The sequence below is a fragment of the Sus scrofa genome, chromosome 13 (assembly GCF_054392235.1).
Source record: "Sus scrofa isolate SSC_HxYL_T2T_F1_AM1 chromosome 13, Sscrofa_HxYL_maternal_Yorkshire_Landrace_v2.0, whole genome shotgun sequence".
Lineage (NCBI taxonomy): Eukaryota > Metazoa > Chordata > Mammalia > Artiodactyla > Suidae > Sus > Sus scrofa.
In genome coordinates this window covers 148,509,670-148,528,630 of record NC_139395.1, presented here as the reverse complement: position 1 = coordinate 148,528,630, position 18,961 = coordinate 148,509,670, and the positions used below count along the sequence as shown (strand labels likewise).

Below are 18,961 nucleotides of genomic sequence, written 5' to 3'. Positions count from 1 at the left end.
AGATGGCTACCTTCTGGCTGTGACCTCACATGGCCTTTTCCTCTGTGCTCCCATGGAGAGAGAGATCTGGTATTTCATCCATTTCTTTTTTTTCCTCACATCTCTTAGCATATTCTGAATTCTCACAAATATTTAGTTCTATCTCTGGGCTCCCTAGGCTGACCCATAAATTTGTCTGTCCATTTAATGTACCACAATGTTTTAATTATTATAGTTTTATGTTCATATTTAATATCTAGTAGAGTTAGTCCCACCTCATTGCCACCTTCTTCAGAAATTTCTTGGCTGTCCTATTTTGTTCATTTTTCAAGTGAACTTTAGAACCAGCTTATCTAATTCCATATCCTCTTCCACCAAATCTGAATGGTGATTTTATTCAGCATGTTAAATTTATAGATTAGCTTGAGAGCATTCACATTTTATGACATTGTCTTCCTATCAAAGTTAATGGTATGCCTTTATATTTGTTCAAGTTTATTTTTTGTCTTTCAGTAATATTTTAAATGTTTCTTCAATAAGTATTTTATGATTTTTTTATGTTTGTAACTAGGTTATTTTGATTTTTGGTTTCTAATGTAAATGAGACTTTCCCATCTCCTTATCTGTTAACTGCTTCTTGTTTATTTATATGAAGATTTTGATTCCAAATTTTTATTTTGTACCCAGACATTATATGGAACTCTCTTATTGTTTGTAATATAATTTATTTCAGTTCTCTAGATGTGAAATCTCATTGTCCAAATATAATGATAACTTTGCCTTCTTTCTTATTTTATATCTGTAATTTCCTTTTGATTACTTGCTTGGGATATTATCTCAAGAACAATAATAAGTGATAATGATGATGGTGAGTGTTGTCACCTTATTTGTGAGTTTAATGAGATTACTGCCAGTATTCCTCCATTAAACATGATGCATGGAGTTCCCATTGTGTCTCAATGGATTAGGAACCCAACTCGTATCCATGAGGATGTGGGTTTGATCCCTGGCCTCACTTGGTGGGATAAAGATCCAGCATTGCCATGACCTCTGGTGTAGATGGCAGACAGGGCTCAGATCTCAGGTTGCTGTGGCTGTGGCGTAGGCCAGCAGTTGCGGCTCCAGTTTGACCCCAGACTGGGAAACTCCATATGCCACTGAATATGCAGCACCCCCCCACCAAAAAAAGCATAATGCTGACTTTTGAGATATATTGTATTATGATAAGGAAGGACCCATATTTTTTCATTTTCTTAGTTTTATTAAGAATGCATGTTGGATTTTATCAAATCCTTTTCAGCATTTATGAAGAAAATCATTAGGATTTTTCCGCCTTAAATCTATTAATACAGGTGAATAAATTTCATGAAAAATTTAATCATGCTTTTATTCTGGAAATACACCCTAAATTGTCATTTTTAAATATAATTGAGGAGTTCCCATCGTGGCTCAGCAGTTAACGAATCTCACTAGCATCTGTGGGGACACAGATTCGATCCCTAACCTTGCCCAGTGGGTTAAGGCTCCTGCATTGCTGTGGCTGTGGCATAGGCTGGCAGCTACAGCTCCAATTCGACCCCTAGCCTGGGAACCCCCATATGCTGTGGATGTGGCTCTAAAAAGCAATAAATAAATAAATAAATAAATAAAATTAACAGAAGTTCCCCTCGTGGCTCAGCGGATTACGAACCTGACTAGTACCAATGAGGGTGTAGGTTCAATTTCTGGCCCTGCTCAGTGGGTTAAGGATCCAGCATTCTCGAAAGCTGCATGGTAGGTCACAGATCCGGCTGTGGCGTAGGCCGGCAGCTGCAGCTCCGATTTGACCCCCTAGCCTGGCAACTTCCATACACCGCAGGTGCAGCCGTAAACAGCATAAATAAGTAAATAAATAAAATTGACATATAACATCATATTTATTTCAGATGTATAAATATAATGGTTTGATATTTGTCTGTATTACAAAATGATCACCACAATAAGTCTATGTAACCTCCAGCACCAAAGATTAGTTACAAAAAAATTTTTTTTCATGTGATAAGGACTTTAAAGATTTACTCTCTTAGCAACTTTAAATATGCAGTACGGTATTATTATTAACTATAGTCACCATGTTGTACATCTCATCCCCAGGACTTAAATATTTTATAACTTATTTATCTTGTACCTTTTGACTTCCTTCACCCATTTCTCTCACCCACCCCCAGCTCTGGCAACTACTAGTCTGTTCACTGCACTATGAGCTTGGTTTTGTTGCTATTATTGTTGTTTTAAATTCCACAAGCGAGACCATATGATATTTGGCTTTCTCTGTCTGACTTGTTTCACCTAGCGTAATATGCTCTAAGTCCATCCATGTTGTCACAAATGGCAAGATTTCATTTTTTTATGGCTGAAAAGTATTCTATTGTGTGTGTATGTGATATATTTTTTGTCCATTCATTCACCCATTGATGGACACTTATGTTGTTTCTGTGTCTTGGCTATTGAAAATAATGCAACAAACATAAGGATGCAGATATCTTTTTTACGTTTTATATATTTATTTTTAATGTTTTATTATAGTTTATTTACAATGTTTTGCAATTTCTGCTGTACAGCAAAGTGACCCAGTTACATATATATGTATACATATAAATACATTCTTTTTCTCATATTAACTTTCATCATGTTCCATCACAAGTGATTGGATATAATTCCCTGTGCTATATAGCAGGACCTCATTGCTTATCCAGTCCAAATACAATAGTTTGCATCTACTAATCGCAGACTCCCAGTGTGTCCCACTCTCTCCCTCTCCCCCTTGGCAACCACAAGTCTATTCTCCAAGTCCATGAGTTTGTTTCTGTTCTGTAGATAGGTTCATTTGTGCCATATTTTAGATTCCACATATAAGTGATAGCATATGGTATTTGTCCTTCTCTTTCTGACTTACTTCACTTACTATGAGAATCTCTAATTCCATCCATATTGCTGCAAATGGCATTATTTTGGTCTTTTTATGGCCAAGTAGTATTCCATTGTGTATATACACCACCTCTTCTTAATCCATTCATCTGTCGATGGACATTTAAGTTGTTTCCATGTCTTGGCGATTGCGAATAGTGCTGCAATGAATATAGGGGTGCATATATCTTTTTGAATAAAAGTTTAGTTCGGATATATGCCTGGAAGTGAGATTGCTGGATCACATGGGTTGTTCTATATTTAGTTTTCTGAGGTACCTCCATACTGTTTTCCATAGTGGTTGCACCAATTTAATAGTCCCACCAACAGTGTAGGAGGGTCCCTTTTCTCCACAACCTCTCCAGAATTTATTTGTCAGATATCTTTTTGAATTAGTGTTTTTGTTTGCTTCAGACAAATACCCTGAAATAGAATAGAAATAGAATCGCTGGATCATGTGGCAGTCCTTTAAAAAAAATTTTTTTTTGGCTGCACCCACAGCATATGGAAATTCCCAGGCCAGGAATCCAACCTGTGCCACAACAGAGACCCAAACCACTGCAGTGACAACACCAGATCCTTAACCCACTGGGCCACACGAGAACTCCAAGTTCTTTTTTAACATTTTGAGGAAACTCCATACTGTTTGCTGTAGTGATTGCATCAGTTTACATTCCCACCCGAACAGGGTGTAAGAATTCCTTTTTCTCCAAATCCTCACCATTTGTTACTTCTTGCCTTTTTGCTACTGGCCATTCTGACGAGATGATGACATCTTATTATGGTTTGGATTGGCATTTCCCCAATGATTAGTGATGTTAAACATCTTTTCATGTTTATTGTCTCATCCTCTTCTTATAAGGATACCATTCTTCCTGGATTAGAGTCCCACCCTCATGACCCATTTAACCTTAATTAGCTTCTTAAAGGTCCTATCTCCAAAGTCACATTGAGGACTAGGATTCAACCTATGAATTTGGGGGGACACAATTCAGTCCATTAATCTAGTGAAATCTCATTTAAAAGGTAGGTGCTCAAGTACTGACTTTACCTAAACCTAGCTAAGTACTGTTGGGCAGTACATCCATTTTCCTCTAGGAGCCTCGACTTCATCTGTAATATGTGGCCAGTTTTATGGGGCTGTTCAGAGGCTGAAATGAGATCATGGCTGGAGGATATTTTATGGACTATAAATTTCTACCCAATAATAATGATTTAATTATTTCTTCTTAATATAGCACATTGCAGTTTACAATGTAATTTAAAATGCATTATATATGGAGTTCCCGTTGTGGCACAGTGGAAACAAACCCGACCAGGAAGCATGAGGTTGTGGGTTCAATTCCTGGACTCACTCAGTTGGTTAACGATCTGGCGTTGCCGTGAGCTGTGGTGTAGGTTGCAGACGCAGCTCAGATCTGGTGCGGCTGTGGCTGCGGTGTAGGCCAGTGGCTATAGCTCCCATTCGACCCCTAGCCTGCGACTCTCCATATGCCATGGGTACGGCCCTAAAAAGCAAAAAAAAAAAAAAAAAAAAAATGCAATGCGTCATTTAACATATGTGCAAGGAATTATTATTGCTATTATTACATGACTACCTAAAAGGGAAATTTGTTTATAATCCATACCCACTCTTGCAGAAATGATTCAAGGCATCTTATGATGAAAACATTCATGTTATGAGAGAGGATTACCTGTCACTTCTCACAGAGGCTGCAGAAAAAGCCCAGGAAGCTGTTGATGAAATGAATGGCCACCAGGAGGATCTGGAGGAGGCTGATACACAGAAGGACGGAGAAGAAGCCCACATGCCAAATGACAGCTTTAGAAGGCTCCAGGCAGACAGAGTTCCAGAGGGAATGGTCATACAAATAATTCCTATCCCCAAAAATAAGGAGACCAGAGGTTGAGGAATAAGTAAGATAAGCCCCAGCAGCCTCAATAGAAACCTGTGTTCTCTCTTAGCTCAGGACGTAGGACTAGAGTTTTGAGGGCGACTACCATTGCATTTCCAATTTTCTGGGCAACAGAGAAGTGAGATGCTAAAATGCATGATCAAAAAGAATTCGTAGTCCATCTGTGTGTCTTTTTCTCTCTGAAGATACTACAAATCCTTCCATTTACCTGTTATGCAGGTCTTTGAATGGGTAACCATATTTCCAAGTCTGGGTCTGATTGAAGGATGAGACGTGGAACATGCAAAAAGGACCATCTTTCAGGGCTACTCCAGAAGTGATAAAGCAAATCAAGGCTCCAAACAAAGCCAGGCCACTTGACAACAGAGCAGTAAGCATCTGCAGAAGGAGAGAAGAATCAGCAAGCCTGAGATGGGGCTGTGACCAGGTGACCTGTGGGGCACTCTTAACAAGTCTAACGTCTCTGGTGCTCAGGCTTTCCCCACACATGGATAATCCTACTCACAGCACCTCCTTTAAAGCATACCCAAGGTAGGGTTGGCTGATGAGTGGTCCCTGGGTGGAGCCAGGAAGGGGTGGGAGAGAAGGAATGGAGAAAAGGAAACACTGGCACCTGGATCTGGCAGCGGGTTCAGCCTGATTCAGCAGGCTCTTAGTCTGGCATCAAAAACTTTTACACTCAGGAGTTCCCATCGTGACTCGGTGGTTATTGAATCCAACTAGGAACCATGAGGTTGAGGGTTTGATCCCTGGCCTTGCTCAGTGGGTTAAGGATTCAGTGTTGCTGTGGCTGTGGTGTACATAGGCGGCTACAGTTCCAATTGGACCCCTAGCCTGGGAGCCTCCATATGCCGTGGTACAGCCCTAGAAAAGACAAAAAATAAAATAAAATAATGAAAACTTTTACACTCAGACTGCAGTCATTCAGCCTCCTGCTTCAAGGGTCAGATTGGTTATTCTAAGCCCCTTCTGACCGTTTTAAGGGAAAGCTGTATTTTTTTTCAAAAGGAAGGAAGGAAGGAAGGAAGGAAGGAAAGAAAGAACAGTCAACTCTGAAATGACTACAGTTCTGTCATACTTTTTTCTAGTCTATGTACCACTCATTTCCCTCCCAAAAAACAGTGATATATTCATTTCCTTGGCAGGGTTCTAACTTCCAAATTGGTTTCTTTCTCAGGATACTAGATTTTCTTTTCCTCCTTCCCAAAGCACACATTATTTTATCTATGTATTTTTTTTCTGGCCCTGCCCGTGGCATGTGGAAATTCCTGGGTCAGGGGTTGAACTAGAGCCATAGTAGTGACAGTGCTGAATCTTTAACCAGTAGGCCGACACAGAGTCATTTTCCCACTGATGTCAAGCTGGTTTAGAACCTGGGAGGGGCCACAGAAAGGTGAGAAATAAGGTTTCTGTTTTTTGGCTGTACCCACGGCATATGAAAATTCCTGGGCCAGGGTTTGAACCCACACTACATCAGTGATTCAAGCTGCTGCAGTGACGACAACACCGGATCCTTAACCCCCTGTGCCACAAGAGTTTGGGCTCTAAGTTAAAAGACTCAAGATAAATGAATCTGATGTAAACCTAGGATAATGGTTCTCAAAATGTGGTCCCTGCCTCAGCAACATCACATCTCCTGGAAACTTGTTAGAGATGCAAATTTCCCTCCCTCCCCATCCTGTTCCAGCCCAGACCTATGAATCAGAAATTCTGCAGGGTGGAACCCAGCACTCTGTGTTTTAACAAACCCTGCAGGGATTCTGTGAACACATTTATGTCTGAAAACCACTTGCCTAGGGGAAAACCAGCTGTGACTGAGAAAAGTGAGTAAAGTGTGTGGGTGTTTATATCTGAATTCTTTAACATATAATTCTGAATCACTGGGGTTCCCAGCATGTGGACTGCAGATATATAAGCAGGCTTCAGAGTTTCTGTAAGAAGCCCACAAATTCATGTGTCTGAGACAGAATGAGCAATATAGCTTATACATTTATGTTCTGATGTTTTTCAAATATATATAGATGCTACTGTAATTAATAGAGTACGAACTTATTCTGGGCCTCAGTTTCAATATCTGTAAAATGAAAAAACTAGACTAGAATCTAGTCATGAGATGATCTCTGGAGAACTTTCCAGCTCTAAGAAAAATAAGCAAAATAGCCAGGACATTTTTCTATCAATGACACATGACTACAATGTACATAACTCATGTCCATATTGTTCAATAGGCTAAAACTAATAAGAATCGTTCCTCACATGTGTGTAGACATTTATGGTTCACTAAACACTTATTCCCTGGACTTGATCCTGTTAACTCCTATTTTACACAAAGACCTGAGAACCTGCCCAAGAGTTTAGGGTTATTGAAGGGTACCGTCAGGACCTGACCTCAAATCCTAAGACTAAAATTGCCTCTTTATCACTCCACCTCCAAAGTAATAGAACGTGGGGGAGATTTTAGATATTAGAAGAGTGGAATCAGAACTACCCGGGTAGGGAGTTCCCCTTGTGGCTCAGCGGAAACAAATCTGACTAGGAACCATGAGACTGTGGGTTCCATCCCTGGCCTCGCTTAGTGGGTTAAGGATCCGGTGTTGCGGTGGTGTAGGTCACAGTCGAGGTTTGGATCTGACGTTGCTGTAGCTGCGGTGTAAGCCAGCAGCTGTAGCTCCAATTTGACCCCTAACCTGGGAACTTCCATATGCCTCAGGTGCAGCCCTTAAAAAAAAAAAAAAAGAACAAACAGTGGCTTAGCGGGTTAAGGATCCTGCTGTGGCTTGGGTTGCTCCTGTGATGTAGGTTCGATTCCTGGGCCAGGAATCTCCATATGCTATGGGTGCAGACGAAAGAAAGAGGGAGGGGGAAGAAAAGGGCAGAATAGAATCAGGTGCTTGGTGCTTACGCTTTGGCAAGGCCCACTCTTACTGAAGCAGCCACGTCTCCAGCCCATCAAGGAGATGAGGATAGCTGCAGTGAGTACCTGGGAGAAGAAGGAAGAGTGTTTAAGAGTGTTTAGAAGGAGTTCCCGTCATGGCGCAGTGGTGAATGAATCCGACTAGGAACCATGAGGTTGCGGGTTCTATCCCTGGCCTTGCTCAGTGGGTTAAGGATCTGGCGTTGCCGTGAGCTGCGGTGTAGGTTGCAGACGTGGCTCGGATCCTGAGTTGCTGTGGCTCTGGCGTAGGCTGGTGGCTACAGCTCCAGTTCGACCCCTAGCCTGGGAACCTCCATGTGCCGTGGGAGCAGCCCAAGAAATAGCAAAAAGACAAAAAAAAAAAAAAAAAAAAAAAAAAGAGTGTTTAGAAGAGACTGACTGGCTGCCACCTATGGCTGTTAAAATAGTGTGGACATCTCACATGGACTTAATTATGCTATCTTTCCCAGAGGATTTGGCTTCGTCAGGACCCAATTCTGCATGACTAGCCTGATGTGACAGATAGCAACATTCATACCCAGCCTGCCTACTCCAAAATTCAGAAATCTTTGACCAGTCTTCCTAGAGTATTCTATTCCTTGGAGTTGCTATAGACCCACCATCAGTTTGTTAGTTCAAACTTTGTTCAAGGAATCAAAACACTCTTCCCTCTCATCTCACTGTTCTACCCCTAGCAGGGTGCATGTCGGGAGTTCCAACCCAGGGACACTTACCATGAGGCCACCTCCCCAGAGTCCAGAGCCCAGCATGGCTTGCCTCCCAATGAGGCCCCTTAGCAGGTAGGTCACATCCCAGTTAGGAAAGAGGAGCGCTGTGTTGGTTGCAGCAGCAAACAGGGCTGTAGCCCCCAGGCTCAGCCCCAGGATGCGGGAGCAGGTCCGTGAGCATGCCATCGCACAGGGAGAGGATGGCATCCTGAAACCAATGGAAGGAGGGTCATGGTAGCTCTGCTACTGGGGGATGTGGAGGGCTAGGAGGACTCCTAGGGGATAAGGTGGGGTGGGGGAAATAAACCACAGACACATCACCTCCCAGGGTCAGATGGAGAAAAGCCAAGGAACTTGATTTAAAACTCATAAATATTTCCCAGTGGATAGAATTTAATTGTTCCATTTACTGCCAACCCATTCTCTCTCCCCTTCTCTCTCTCCTTCTCACCCCGCTCCCTTACACTCCTTATCCCATTATAATTTGCTTGTACCTATATGACAGCCAGTGATTACCTCTATTTTGTACAGAAAAACAAACTTTTTTTTAGGGCCACACTCACTGCATATGGAGGTTCCCAGGCTAGGGTTAAATCGGAGCTACAGCTGCCAGCCTATACCACAGCCACAGCAATGCCAGATCCGAGCCGCGTCTGTGACCTACATACACCACAGCTCACGGCAATGCTGGATCCTTAACCCACTGGATGAGGCCAGGGATTGAACCAGCAACCTCATGGTTCCTAGTCGGATTCATTTCTGCTGCACCATGACAGGAACTCCAGAAAAACAATCTTCTAAAGGTGTCATCTACTTGCTTTAAAAAATGTCATTTTAGGAGTTCCCGTCGTGGCGCAGTGGTTAACGAATCCGACTAGGAACCATGAGGTTGCGGGTTCGGTCCCTGCCCTTGCTCAGTGGGTTAATGATCCGGCGTTGCCGTGAGCTGTGGTGTAGGTTGCAGAAGCGGCTGGGATCCCGCGTTGCTGTGGCTCTGGCGTAGGCCGGTGGCTACAGCTCCGATTCAACCCCTAGCCTGGGAACCTCCATATGCTGTGGGAGCGGCCCAAGAAATAGCAACAACAACAACAACAACAACAACAACAAAAAGACAAAAAAAAAAAAAAATGTCATTTTACATAGAGAACAACTTGTGGTTGCCAAGGGGGAGGGGGTTTAGGGAGTGAGATGGACTAGGAGTTTGGGGTTAGTAGATGCAAACTATTGTATTTAGAATGTAAAAAATAAGGTCCTACTGTATAGCAGAGAGAACTATATCCAATCCACTGGGATAAACCATGATGGAAAAGAAAATTTTAAAAAGAATATGTGTATATTTTAGTACAGAATATATGTGTATATATATAAATACACACACACATATATATATATAACTGAGTCACTTGGCTGTACAGCAGAAATTGGCACAACATTGTAAATCAACTATATTTTCATAAAAAATAAAATTGGGGAAATCTCTAAAAATAAGTAAAAACAAGTAAAAGATGTCGTTTTAAAGATGTCCACTGTCACCACTTCCATTCAACATTGTTCAGGAGGTCCTATCCAGGGCAATAAGAAAATAAAAAGCAGTAAAAGCCAGAGATAAGAAAGAAAGAAATAGGAAAGTCATTATTCACAGGTACCATGATTTTCTGTAAAGACAATTGTAAGGAATCTATTAAAAATTTTGTGGAACTAGTAGCTGAGTTCCCTACAAGGTTACTGAATAACAAATTAAATACGCAAAAATTCTATTGTATTTTTATATACAAGCAATGATAAATTATAAAATCCATGAACCTGACCAGTGGTGTTCCCATTGTGGCACAGCTGAAACGAATCCAACTAGGAACGATGAGGTTGCGGGTTCAATCCCAGGTCTCATTCCTTGGGTTAAGGATTTAGCTTTGCCATGAGCTGTGGTGTAGGCCACAGACGAGGCTCAGATCCTGGGTTGCTGTGGCTGTGGCGTAGGCTCGGCAGCTGTAGCTCAGATTCAACCCCTAGCCTGGGAACCTTCATATGCCGCTGGTGCAGCTCTAAAAAATAGTATCCACGAGGATGCAGATTTAATCCCTGGACTCGCTCAGTGGGTTAAGGATCCAGCCTTGCTGCAAGCTGTGGTGTAGGTTGTGGATGTGGCTTGGACCTGGCATTGCTGTGGTTGTGACATAGGCTGGTGGCTGCAGCTCTGATTGGACCCCTAGCCAGGGAACTTCGGTCCGCCACGGGTTCGGCCCTAAAATGAAAAAAAAAAAAAAAAAAAAGGGAAATACTTATGGATAAATGTAACAAAATCTGTGCAAGAGCCATACACTAAAAATTACGAAACATCGCTAAGAAAAATTAAAGAGCTCAATAAATGGAGAAATATATCGGGTTCATGGATCAAAAAACAGTATTATTAACATGTCAATTATCTCTAAATTGTCGATTCTCTCTAAATTGCACGGATTCAATGCAACCTCAGTCAAACTCCTAGTAGGGTTTTGTTGCAAAAATTGACAAACTGAATCTAAATGTATATGGAAACGCGAAGAAGCTTGATTGGCCAAAACAGTTTGAAAAAGAAGAACAAAACTGGAGCACTTACATCATGTGATTTTTTAAGACATTATAAAGTTACAGTAATCAAGACAGTGAAGTAATGGTGTATACAGACACACAGATCACAGGAACAGACTGGAGAATTTAAAAATAGAGCTACACATATATGACCAAATGATTTTTGAAAAATATGGTATTATAGTGGGAAAAGGAGAGCGTCTTCAACAAACAATGCTGGAACAATTCATATCCCAAACAAAAATATACTTTTGGGAATTCTCTGTTGACTCAGTGGGTTAAGGATCTGGCATTGTCACTGCTGTGGCTCAGGCCACTGTTGTGGCACAAGTTCAATCCCTGACCCAGGGAACTTACACATGCCGCTGTTGCAGGAAAAAAAAAAAAATTGCCTATCACTGAAAGCCCTCTTCAATGATGAACTGGAAATGGAACATAGATCTAAACTTTAAAATTTTAGAAGAAAACAAAGGAGAAAATCACTGGGATCTTAGGCTAGATAAAATTTATTAGAAAAATATGAACATGCAGAGGGAAAACTAAGAAGTTGAGTACAGCCTTCGGGATGAAGGAATTCACAGACTCCTGGCCGCCCCACTATCTTCTACTAAAAGCACTTGTTGTGCTGCTGCCTCTAGGAGGGCTGTGACTCAACTTGAATTTCACTTCCTCTCCCTGACTCTGTTCCCCTAGAAATCACCACATTCTGAGAAGTGCTTCCACACATGTGAGCCAGGAGATTAGCAGAGTTGGGCTGATTTGATATCTGAAGAGACAAGCAGGGATCATAAGATAAAACCTTATAACCAGGCTTTAAGGGAGGTCCTGTTCCAACCTGAGATCCCAGCTGGGTGAACAAATCACGAACCACAAGTCTGGGCAACAGTTTTGGTTTTGGTTTTGGTTTTTTGTCTTTTTAGGGCCACACCCACGGCATATGGAGTTCCCCAGGCTAGGGGTTGAATTGGAGCTGTAGCCACCAGCGTACACCACAGACACAGCCATGAGGAATCCGAGCCGTGTCTGTGACCTATACCTCAGCTCATGGCAACACCGGTTCCTTGACCCACTGAGCAAGGCCAGGGATCAAACCCGAGTCCCCATGCATACTAGTCGGGGTTTGCTTCCATTGCACCACAATGGGAACTCCCAGGCAACAGTTTAAGTGATCAGCTAAGTCATATGGAGGAAGAGACTGCAAATTCTGTATGTCTCTCCACCTCATCACCAAGCCAGCATTTTATCATTCTTTCATCAGTCAAATAAATATTAAGGGACCACTATCTGCCAGGCACTATTCACTCTGGTGAATCAGGGACAATCTCTTGCCTTGAGGAACTTAAAATCTGGAGGGGACACTAACCACGCCCCTAGCAAGTGCCCAGAAGAACTGTATCCAACTGAAGGTGTGATGGAAGCACCCAGAGAGTTGCCTAGTCTTGTCGGCAGAAGCAAGGCAGAGCCTCTTGGAAGAAGGGCTGTCTGAGCTAAAACTTGACGACAAGACAATAGACGGGCAAAGAGAGGAAGAGAAAAGTATTCTAAGCATGCGTTAAGGCCGAACGTTGACAGTCTGAGGCAAAGAGACATTGCATGAATTGCCTGAAGTCACACAGCTGCTCAGTGGCTGAGCCAGGTCACCTTTGAGTGGGACGTTTGTGCTCTTAACTGCTAGGCTCCACTATTCCCTGGCCATCCCCTCACTGGGCAGTTCCATTTTTGCTTACCTGCATCCAGCAGCAAGAAGCAGGATGGGAGAGAAAGAACCTGGGAGGAGTGGGCCTGCACACCTGTGGCCCCAGCTGGGGTTCCTGCAGAGCTGGACTGGAGGCTGCTCTTTCAGGACTCCTAGGGAGGGCCAGGGAGACGCTGTATATATGTGGAGGTCACCCAGGCGGGTGTGTGTGGGCATGCTTGCCCAACACCACTCACTGCCCACAGGCCTCCATCAAAGGAGCTTTCTTCTTCCTGGAGAGCCCTCTCCTGATGACCCACTCTCTGCTCATTTTCATGTGATCTTCTAAGGAAGGAACCAGGAGGCATGGTCTCGTGAACTAAGATGCCTTAATGAATCAGAGGATGCACCCATGAGAAATACTTTATCCTCCCTTCTTTCCCAAGCCACAACATTTTTTTCCCACATACCAGCTGCCCGTATCTGTTTCACTCACGGTAGAATCTGGGCTCTTTGGAAAAACAGCACTGGGCAGAGCAGCCATCATTTTTTTCCTTATTATCTTCCTTACTTTGCTCTTAGCTGTGGTTCCCTTACTAGTCTTCTAACCTTTTTATTCAAGCTCCAGGCCACCACCATCTCATACCACAGCCACACCAGATTGTTGAGCATTTTTGGGTGCTCCGCATGGGTGATCTGTGACCCCCCACTTTTGACAAGCTCCTATTGAATATCCGGTTCAGGAGTTCCTGTTGTGGCTCAGTGGTTAACAAATCCGACTAGGAACCGTGAGGTTGCGGGTTCGATCCCTGGCCTTGCTCAGTGGGTTAAGGATCTGGTGTTGCCGTGAGCTGTGGTGTAGGTTGTAGACGCGGCTCGGATCCCGCGTTGCTGTGGCTCTGGCATAGGCCTGCAGCTACAGCTCCGATTAGACCCCTAGCCTGGGAACCTCCATAAGCCTAGGGAGCATCCCTAGAAAAGGCAAAAGAGTCAAAAAAAAAAAAGAAAGAAAGAAAGAAAGAAAGAAAGAAAGAAAGCAATACTGAGAAAACCTTTGATGAATATATATAATTAGTTATTATATTCTTTTAAATTGCATATGAGCTGCTTTCTCTGTATGAAGTTTCCATGTTTGCAGAGGTATATGTGCCTGACACAAAATCTGGTAAACAACTTTTGAAAAGTTCATTAAATAGGATCCAGTTTTCATTTTCATGGTAAAAAGAAATCATTTAGAACCCAAACAAATTCTTGTGTCTCCCCAGAGAACTGAATTTTTGTAGAAGATACTAGGCTGAGGATTCACAAAGCTATATAATAAGAAGAAACATTTATTAACCTTATAAATCACATTTACAAGTTATCTCCTTAGATCTTTAAAACATAATTACAGGAGTTCCCGTCGTGGCGCAGTGGTTAATGAATCCGACTAGGAACCATGAGGTTGCGGGTTCGATCCCTGCCCTTGCTCAGTGGGTTAACGATCCGGCGTTGCCGTGAGCTGTGGTGTAGGTTGCAGACGAGGCTCGGATCCTGCGTTGCTGTGGCTCTGGCGTAGGCCGGTGGCTACAGCTCCGATTAGACCCCTAGCCTGGGAACCTCCATATGCCGCGGGAGCGGCCCAAGAAATAGCAACAACAACAACAAAAAAGACAAAAGACAAAAAAAAAAAAAACATAATTACAGCAAATAAAATAAATATTAGGTTAGCTTCAACCTAAATGTTCATCAACAGATGAATGGATAAAGAAAGATATGGTACATATTATGTGACATATATTATACCATTATGTGGTACAGTGGAGTATTACTCAGCCATGAAAAAGAATGAAATAATACCATTTGCAGCAACATGGATGGACCTAGAGATTATCATACTAAGTAAGCCACACAGAGAAAGACAAGTATCATGAGATCACTAATATATGGAATCTTAAAAAAATGATACAAATGAACTTATTTACAAAACAGACTCTCAGATTTAGGGAACAGATTTATGGTTACCAAAGGGGAAAGAGGAGGGGAGGGATGGATTGGGTATCTGGGGTTGGCACGTGCACACTTTTGTATATGGAATGAAGAATCTGATGTATAGCACAGAGAACTCTACTCAATATTCTGTGATAACCTATATGGGAAAATACTCTGAAAAAGAATGGCTATGTGTGTATGTATAGCTGAATCACTTCGTGGTAATTAACACAACAGAAATGAGCACAACATTGTAAATCAACTATACTGCAATGAAATTTTTAAAAATAAAAAATCAAATGATAAAGCATTCATGATTTTAAATGTTAGGAAAGAAAAAAGTTCTAAATTTTAAAAATATTTTAGATTAGCTTCATTATCCAGTTAGAGATTATAGCCCAGGGGAATTTGACCTGCCCAGAGTCAACAGTGAGTGAGGTTGGAGAATGATCCTATGTCATCTGACTCTACCCTCTACACAGCTCCACACACTGATGCTTAAGATTTTTTCCCCCAGCCCAGATTCCAACTATTTTAAAGTATTTCTTCTTAGAGGCAGTACTTTGGTTCTTTGGCATCAAAGAGACCTGGGTCTCAATTTCTGTTACAAATGCATGTTAGCTATGTGAATTTGGGTAGTTCACTGAGCCTCAGTAATAACCTGGGCCTCATTTATAATAAAATGATGCCTACCTCACAAGTTTATTTTGAGAATTAAATAAGATGCAAGATGCCTCTCCTTAGGTTGGTCCTCTCCTTTTCTTGGAACTCAGCGTAGCAAAAAAGGATTTTATTTTATTTTTTCGGGACTGCACCTGCGGCATATGGAGAGTCCCAGGCTAGGGATCTTATCGGAGCTGTAGCCGCCAGCCTACACCATAGCAATGCCATATCTGAGCCTCATCTGCAAACTACATCACAGCTCATGGCAATGCAGGATCCTTAACCCACTGAGCAAGGCCAGGGGTCAAACTTGCAACCTCATGGTCCCTAGTTGCAATCGTTTTCGCTGAGCCATGATGGGAACTCCCCAAAAAAGGATTTTATGTGTAATATCTGTTAGAATATCTCATTGTTAGGCAATTAGAATGATTTGATGGCAGACTGACAAGTATCAGATTTTTAGAAGGTATTTCTGTTCCTGACTCAATGGCTTGTTGAACAGCAGACACTCTCCTATGAATATCATTAAAATAGTGCTTGTGGAGCAAAGGCAAATGCTGGAATTTTGCTTTAACCCCTTAAAATGCCAAATGTAGCTGTGGCTGGTGAGGGCAGCTCTAAGTCTTTGCTCCTTAGGGTAACTTTGTGACAATTAGTCAATGATTAATTTTATGACCAAGACCCTTCTTTTAGAAACTATACATTTGCAATAAACAGTTTTTGTAAGGCCAGCTTAGGTCACATTCTTCATTCCCCAGTGGTAGGCCCTCTGTGGTCCCAGAGGCCTCGTCACTGCTATGAAAGAACTAAAAGCATTACCTTTTTACAGATGTGTCAATAATATTAGAATTTGGCTTTATTGGAAACACAGCTACTGATGATCACTTGGTGATATTTCCAGGAGAAAGCAAATGAGAGTCTAGGGAGGGCACAAATTAAGAATGGAGCCTGGGTGGGAAAACAATATGCCTAATGCCACCAAAGGCTTCCCACGCCTGAAGGCTTGCGAAAACAGGTTAGATAGATGTTCTTTTCTGGGGGTTTGGAGGTGGGATTTGAGCAAGCAATAGAGGAAGTTGAGAAAATGGAATTCACTGGTAGAAGGGAAAGGGAAAAGATGACAATCTGGCCAGTCTTTCCTGGATAAGAGTGACAGACAAAACAGCTTCCTTGTGGGTGGGCTTTAACCTCAACTAAACAAGAGAGCATATTTTCCTTAATTGGAGAGACAAAAAAAGGAAGATAGATGTTGAAAGAGTTACCATTTATACCAATCCACCCAAGAGGAAGTTCAGGATTTTCTTATTTCTTCATTAGTGTAAAAATACTACAAACTTGAACCCACTCAAGTTAGGCTTCCGTCTCCAGCGTGATACTGAAACTGTTCTTGGTCCCCAATGATTTTTTTCTTTCTTTCTTTCCTTTTTTTTTTTTTTTTTTTTTTTGGTTTTGTTTTGTTTTGTTTTTTAGGGCCACACCTGCAGCATATAGAAGTTCCTAGGTTTGGGGTCAAATTGGAGCTGTCTACAGCTGCCAGCCTACGCCTCAGCCATAGCAATGCAGGATCTGGGCTGCATCTGCCACCTACACCACAGCTCGAGGTAATGCCAGATCCCCAACCTGCTTAGTGAGGCCAGGGATTGAACCTGTGTCCTCATGGATACTAGTCTGATTGTCTCCGCTGCACTACAACAGAACTCCCCCCAGCGATTTCTTGTGTTTAAGGAACAGTTGACCCCTAGGCAGAATTAGAGACAGCTGACCACTAGTTCCTTTTTGAACATTCTCACTCTTGACTTCTTTGACAACCCACTCCGGTGTTTCTCCTCCCTCACTGGCTGCACCTCCTAGACTGAGCCTCTTGCTGCTGATCTCCAGGCCTGGGTTCTGAGCCTTTTAACTTCCTGTGTGCCATACTTAACACATCCAAAATGATTCCTCCCCACCAAATCTGCATCATCCACCAGTTTTCCTGCCTCAGGAATGATACCACTACCTCCCCATTGTCTGAAACACGAGTCATTCTTGATTTTTTTCTTTCCTTCATTGTCCTGCCCACATCTTCTAACAGTTCAGTCTTTAAATTTCTACCTTAAAATGTATCTCTGGAGTTCCCATCGTGGCGCAGTGGTTACCAAATCCGATAGGAACCATGAGGTTGAGGGTTCGATCCCTGGCCTTGATCAGTGGGTTAACGATCTGGCGTTGCCGTGAGCTGTGGTGTAGGTTGCAGATGCGGCTCGGATCTCGCGTTGCTGTGGTTCTGGCGTAGGCTAGCGGCTACAGCTCCGATTAGACCCCTAGCCTGGGAACCTCCCATGTGCCGCGGGAGAGGCCCAAGAAATGGGAAAAAGACAAAAAAAATAAAAATAAAAATAAATAAAATGTATCTCTAATCTATACACTACATATCCCAGTTCCATTGCCATTACTCCGGTCCGGGCAGACCAGAGTAATGGTCTTCAGTTTTGTACCTTGATCATTGAGAGGTCTCAACTCTTGCTCTTTTCCAATCCACCCTCCATTCAATAATGGCTTCTCATTATACTCTATAAATTACTGGGCCTAAGAGTGTTGTATGATCAGGATCTTACACATTTTATGCCACTCCCTTTGCTCACTACATGCCAGACACATTGGCCTTCTCTCAATTTCTCAGATACATCTAAATATATCCTGCTCCACAGCCTTCACATTTGTTGGAAGTTTCCCTTCTATACTTAGCATGGGCCATCTTTTCATCGGTTAGGTGTCAGCCTAAATGTTAATTCACCATCGTATTTAAAGCAGAATTCTCTACAGACTCCTTTTCCAATTTTATTCATAGTATTTGAATCAAATCTGTATGTTTTCATTTGTTCACTGTCTATACTCTTAACTAAAATTCTTTGAGCATAGGAGCTATATCTGTTTTGCTTGTCATGACCTCTCATAACGCCTGGCTTTTCTCCTATTAATTCAGTAATTACATTTTTCCTTCACTTGTTTAATCCAAGTCCTTAATTAGTCATTAGTCACTGCTGGTCTGAAAAACTAAACTCTGCTCAAACTGCCAATATGTCACATATAGAATCTTACTTTGCTTACAAGGCTACCTAACCCAGTGACTTCGTAACAATTAAACCAACATTTATAGGAGTTCCCATCATGGCTCAGTGGTAACAAACTCAACTGGTATCCATGAGGACGTGGGTTCAATCCTTGGCCTTGCTCAGGGGGTTAAGGATCTGGCGTTGCCCTGAGCTGTGGTGTAGATGGCAGATGCGGCTCCGATCCCATGTTGCTGTGGCTGTGGTGCGTGCTGGCAGGTGTAGCTCAACCCCTAGCCTGGAAACTTCCATGTGCCGCGAATGCAGCCCAAAGATAACCAAAAAACAAAAAACCAGTATTTATAGAGTTTTTTCCACAAATGTTCAACATATAAATAAGACTAGAGAAGAAACTAACAAACATTAGCTTGACAATGGGACTATGAACTTTCATCAATAAATACTAGTTCCTAAACATGAGAATATGAAAGCAAGCTTTTGAAACCTGAATTGTATTATCAAAAGTAGTAACCAGAGTCTTACCTCACAAGAGCAATAATGCAAAAAACTAA

At 42.2% G+C, this 18,961-nt stretch overlaps 1 protein-coding gene across 2 annotated transcripts; it reads right to left on the bottom strand.

Annotated features, from left to right (window-relative positions):
• Nucleotides 1-2,502: 2,502 nt before the first annotated feature.
• Nucleotides 2,503-12,901, bottom strand: TM4SF19 (transmembrane 4 L six family member 19). 2 transcript variants are annotated; one of them, XM_013991129.3, is made up of 6 exons: nucleotides 12,779-12,901; nucleotides 8,490-8,691; nucleotides 7,744-7,821; nucleotides 5,050-5,219; nucleotides 4,620-4,803; nucleotides 2,503-3,348 (listed from the first exon to the last, which is right to left on the bottom strand). In XM_013991129.3, exons 2-5 carry the CDS (start codon nucleotides 8,688-8,690, stop codon nucleotides 4,623-4,625), a joined length of 630 nt encoding a protein of 209 aa, XP_013846583.2. In that variant the 5' UTR covers nucleotide 8,691; nucleotides 12,779-12,901; the 3' UTR covers nucleotides 2,503-3,348; nucleotides 4,620-4,622. The 2 variants fall into 2 exon arrangements, with proteins under 2 accessions (XP_013846583.2, XP_020925821.2); XM_021070162.2 differs by having other exon boundaries at nucleotides 2,960-3,086.
• Nucleotides 12,902-18,961: the final 6,060 nt, after the last annotated feature.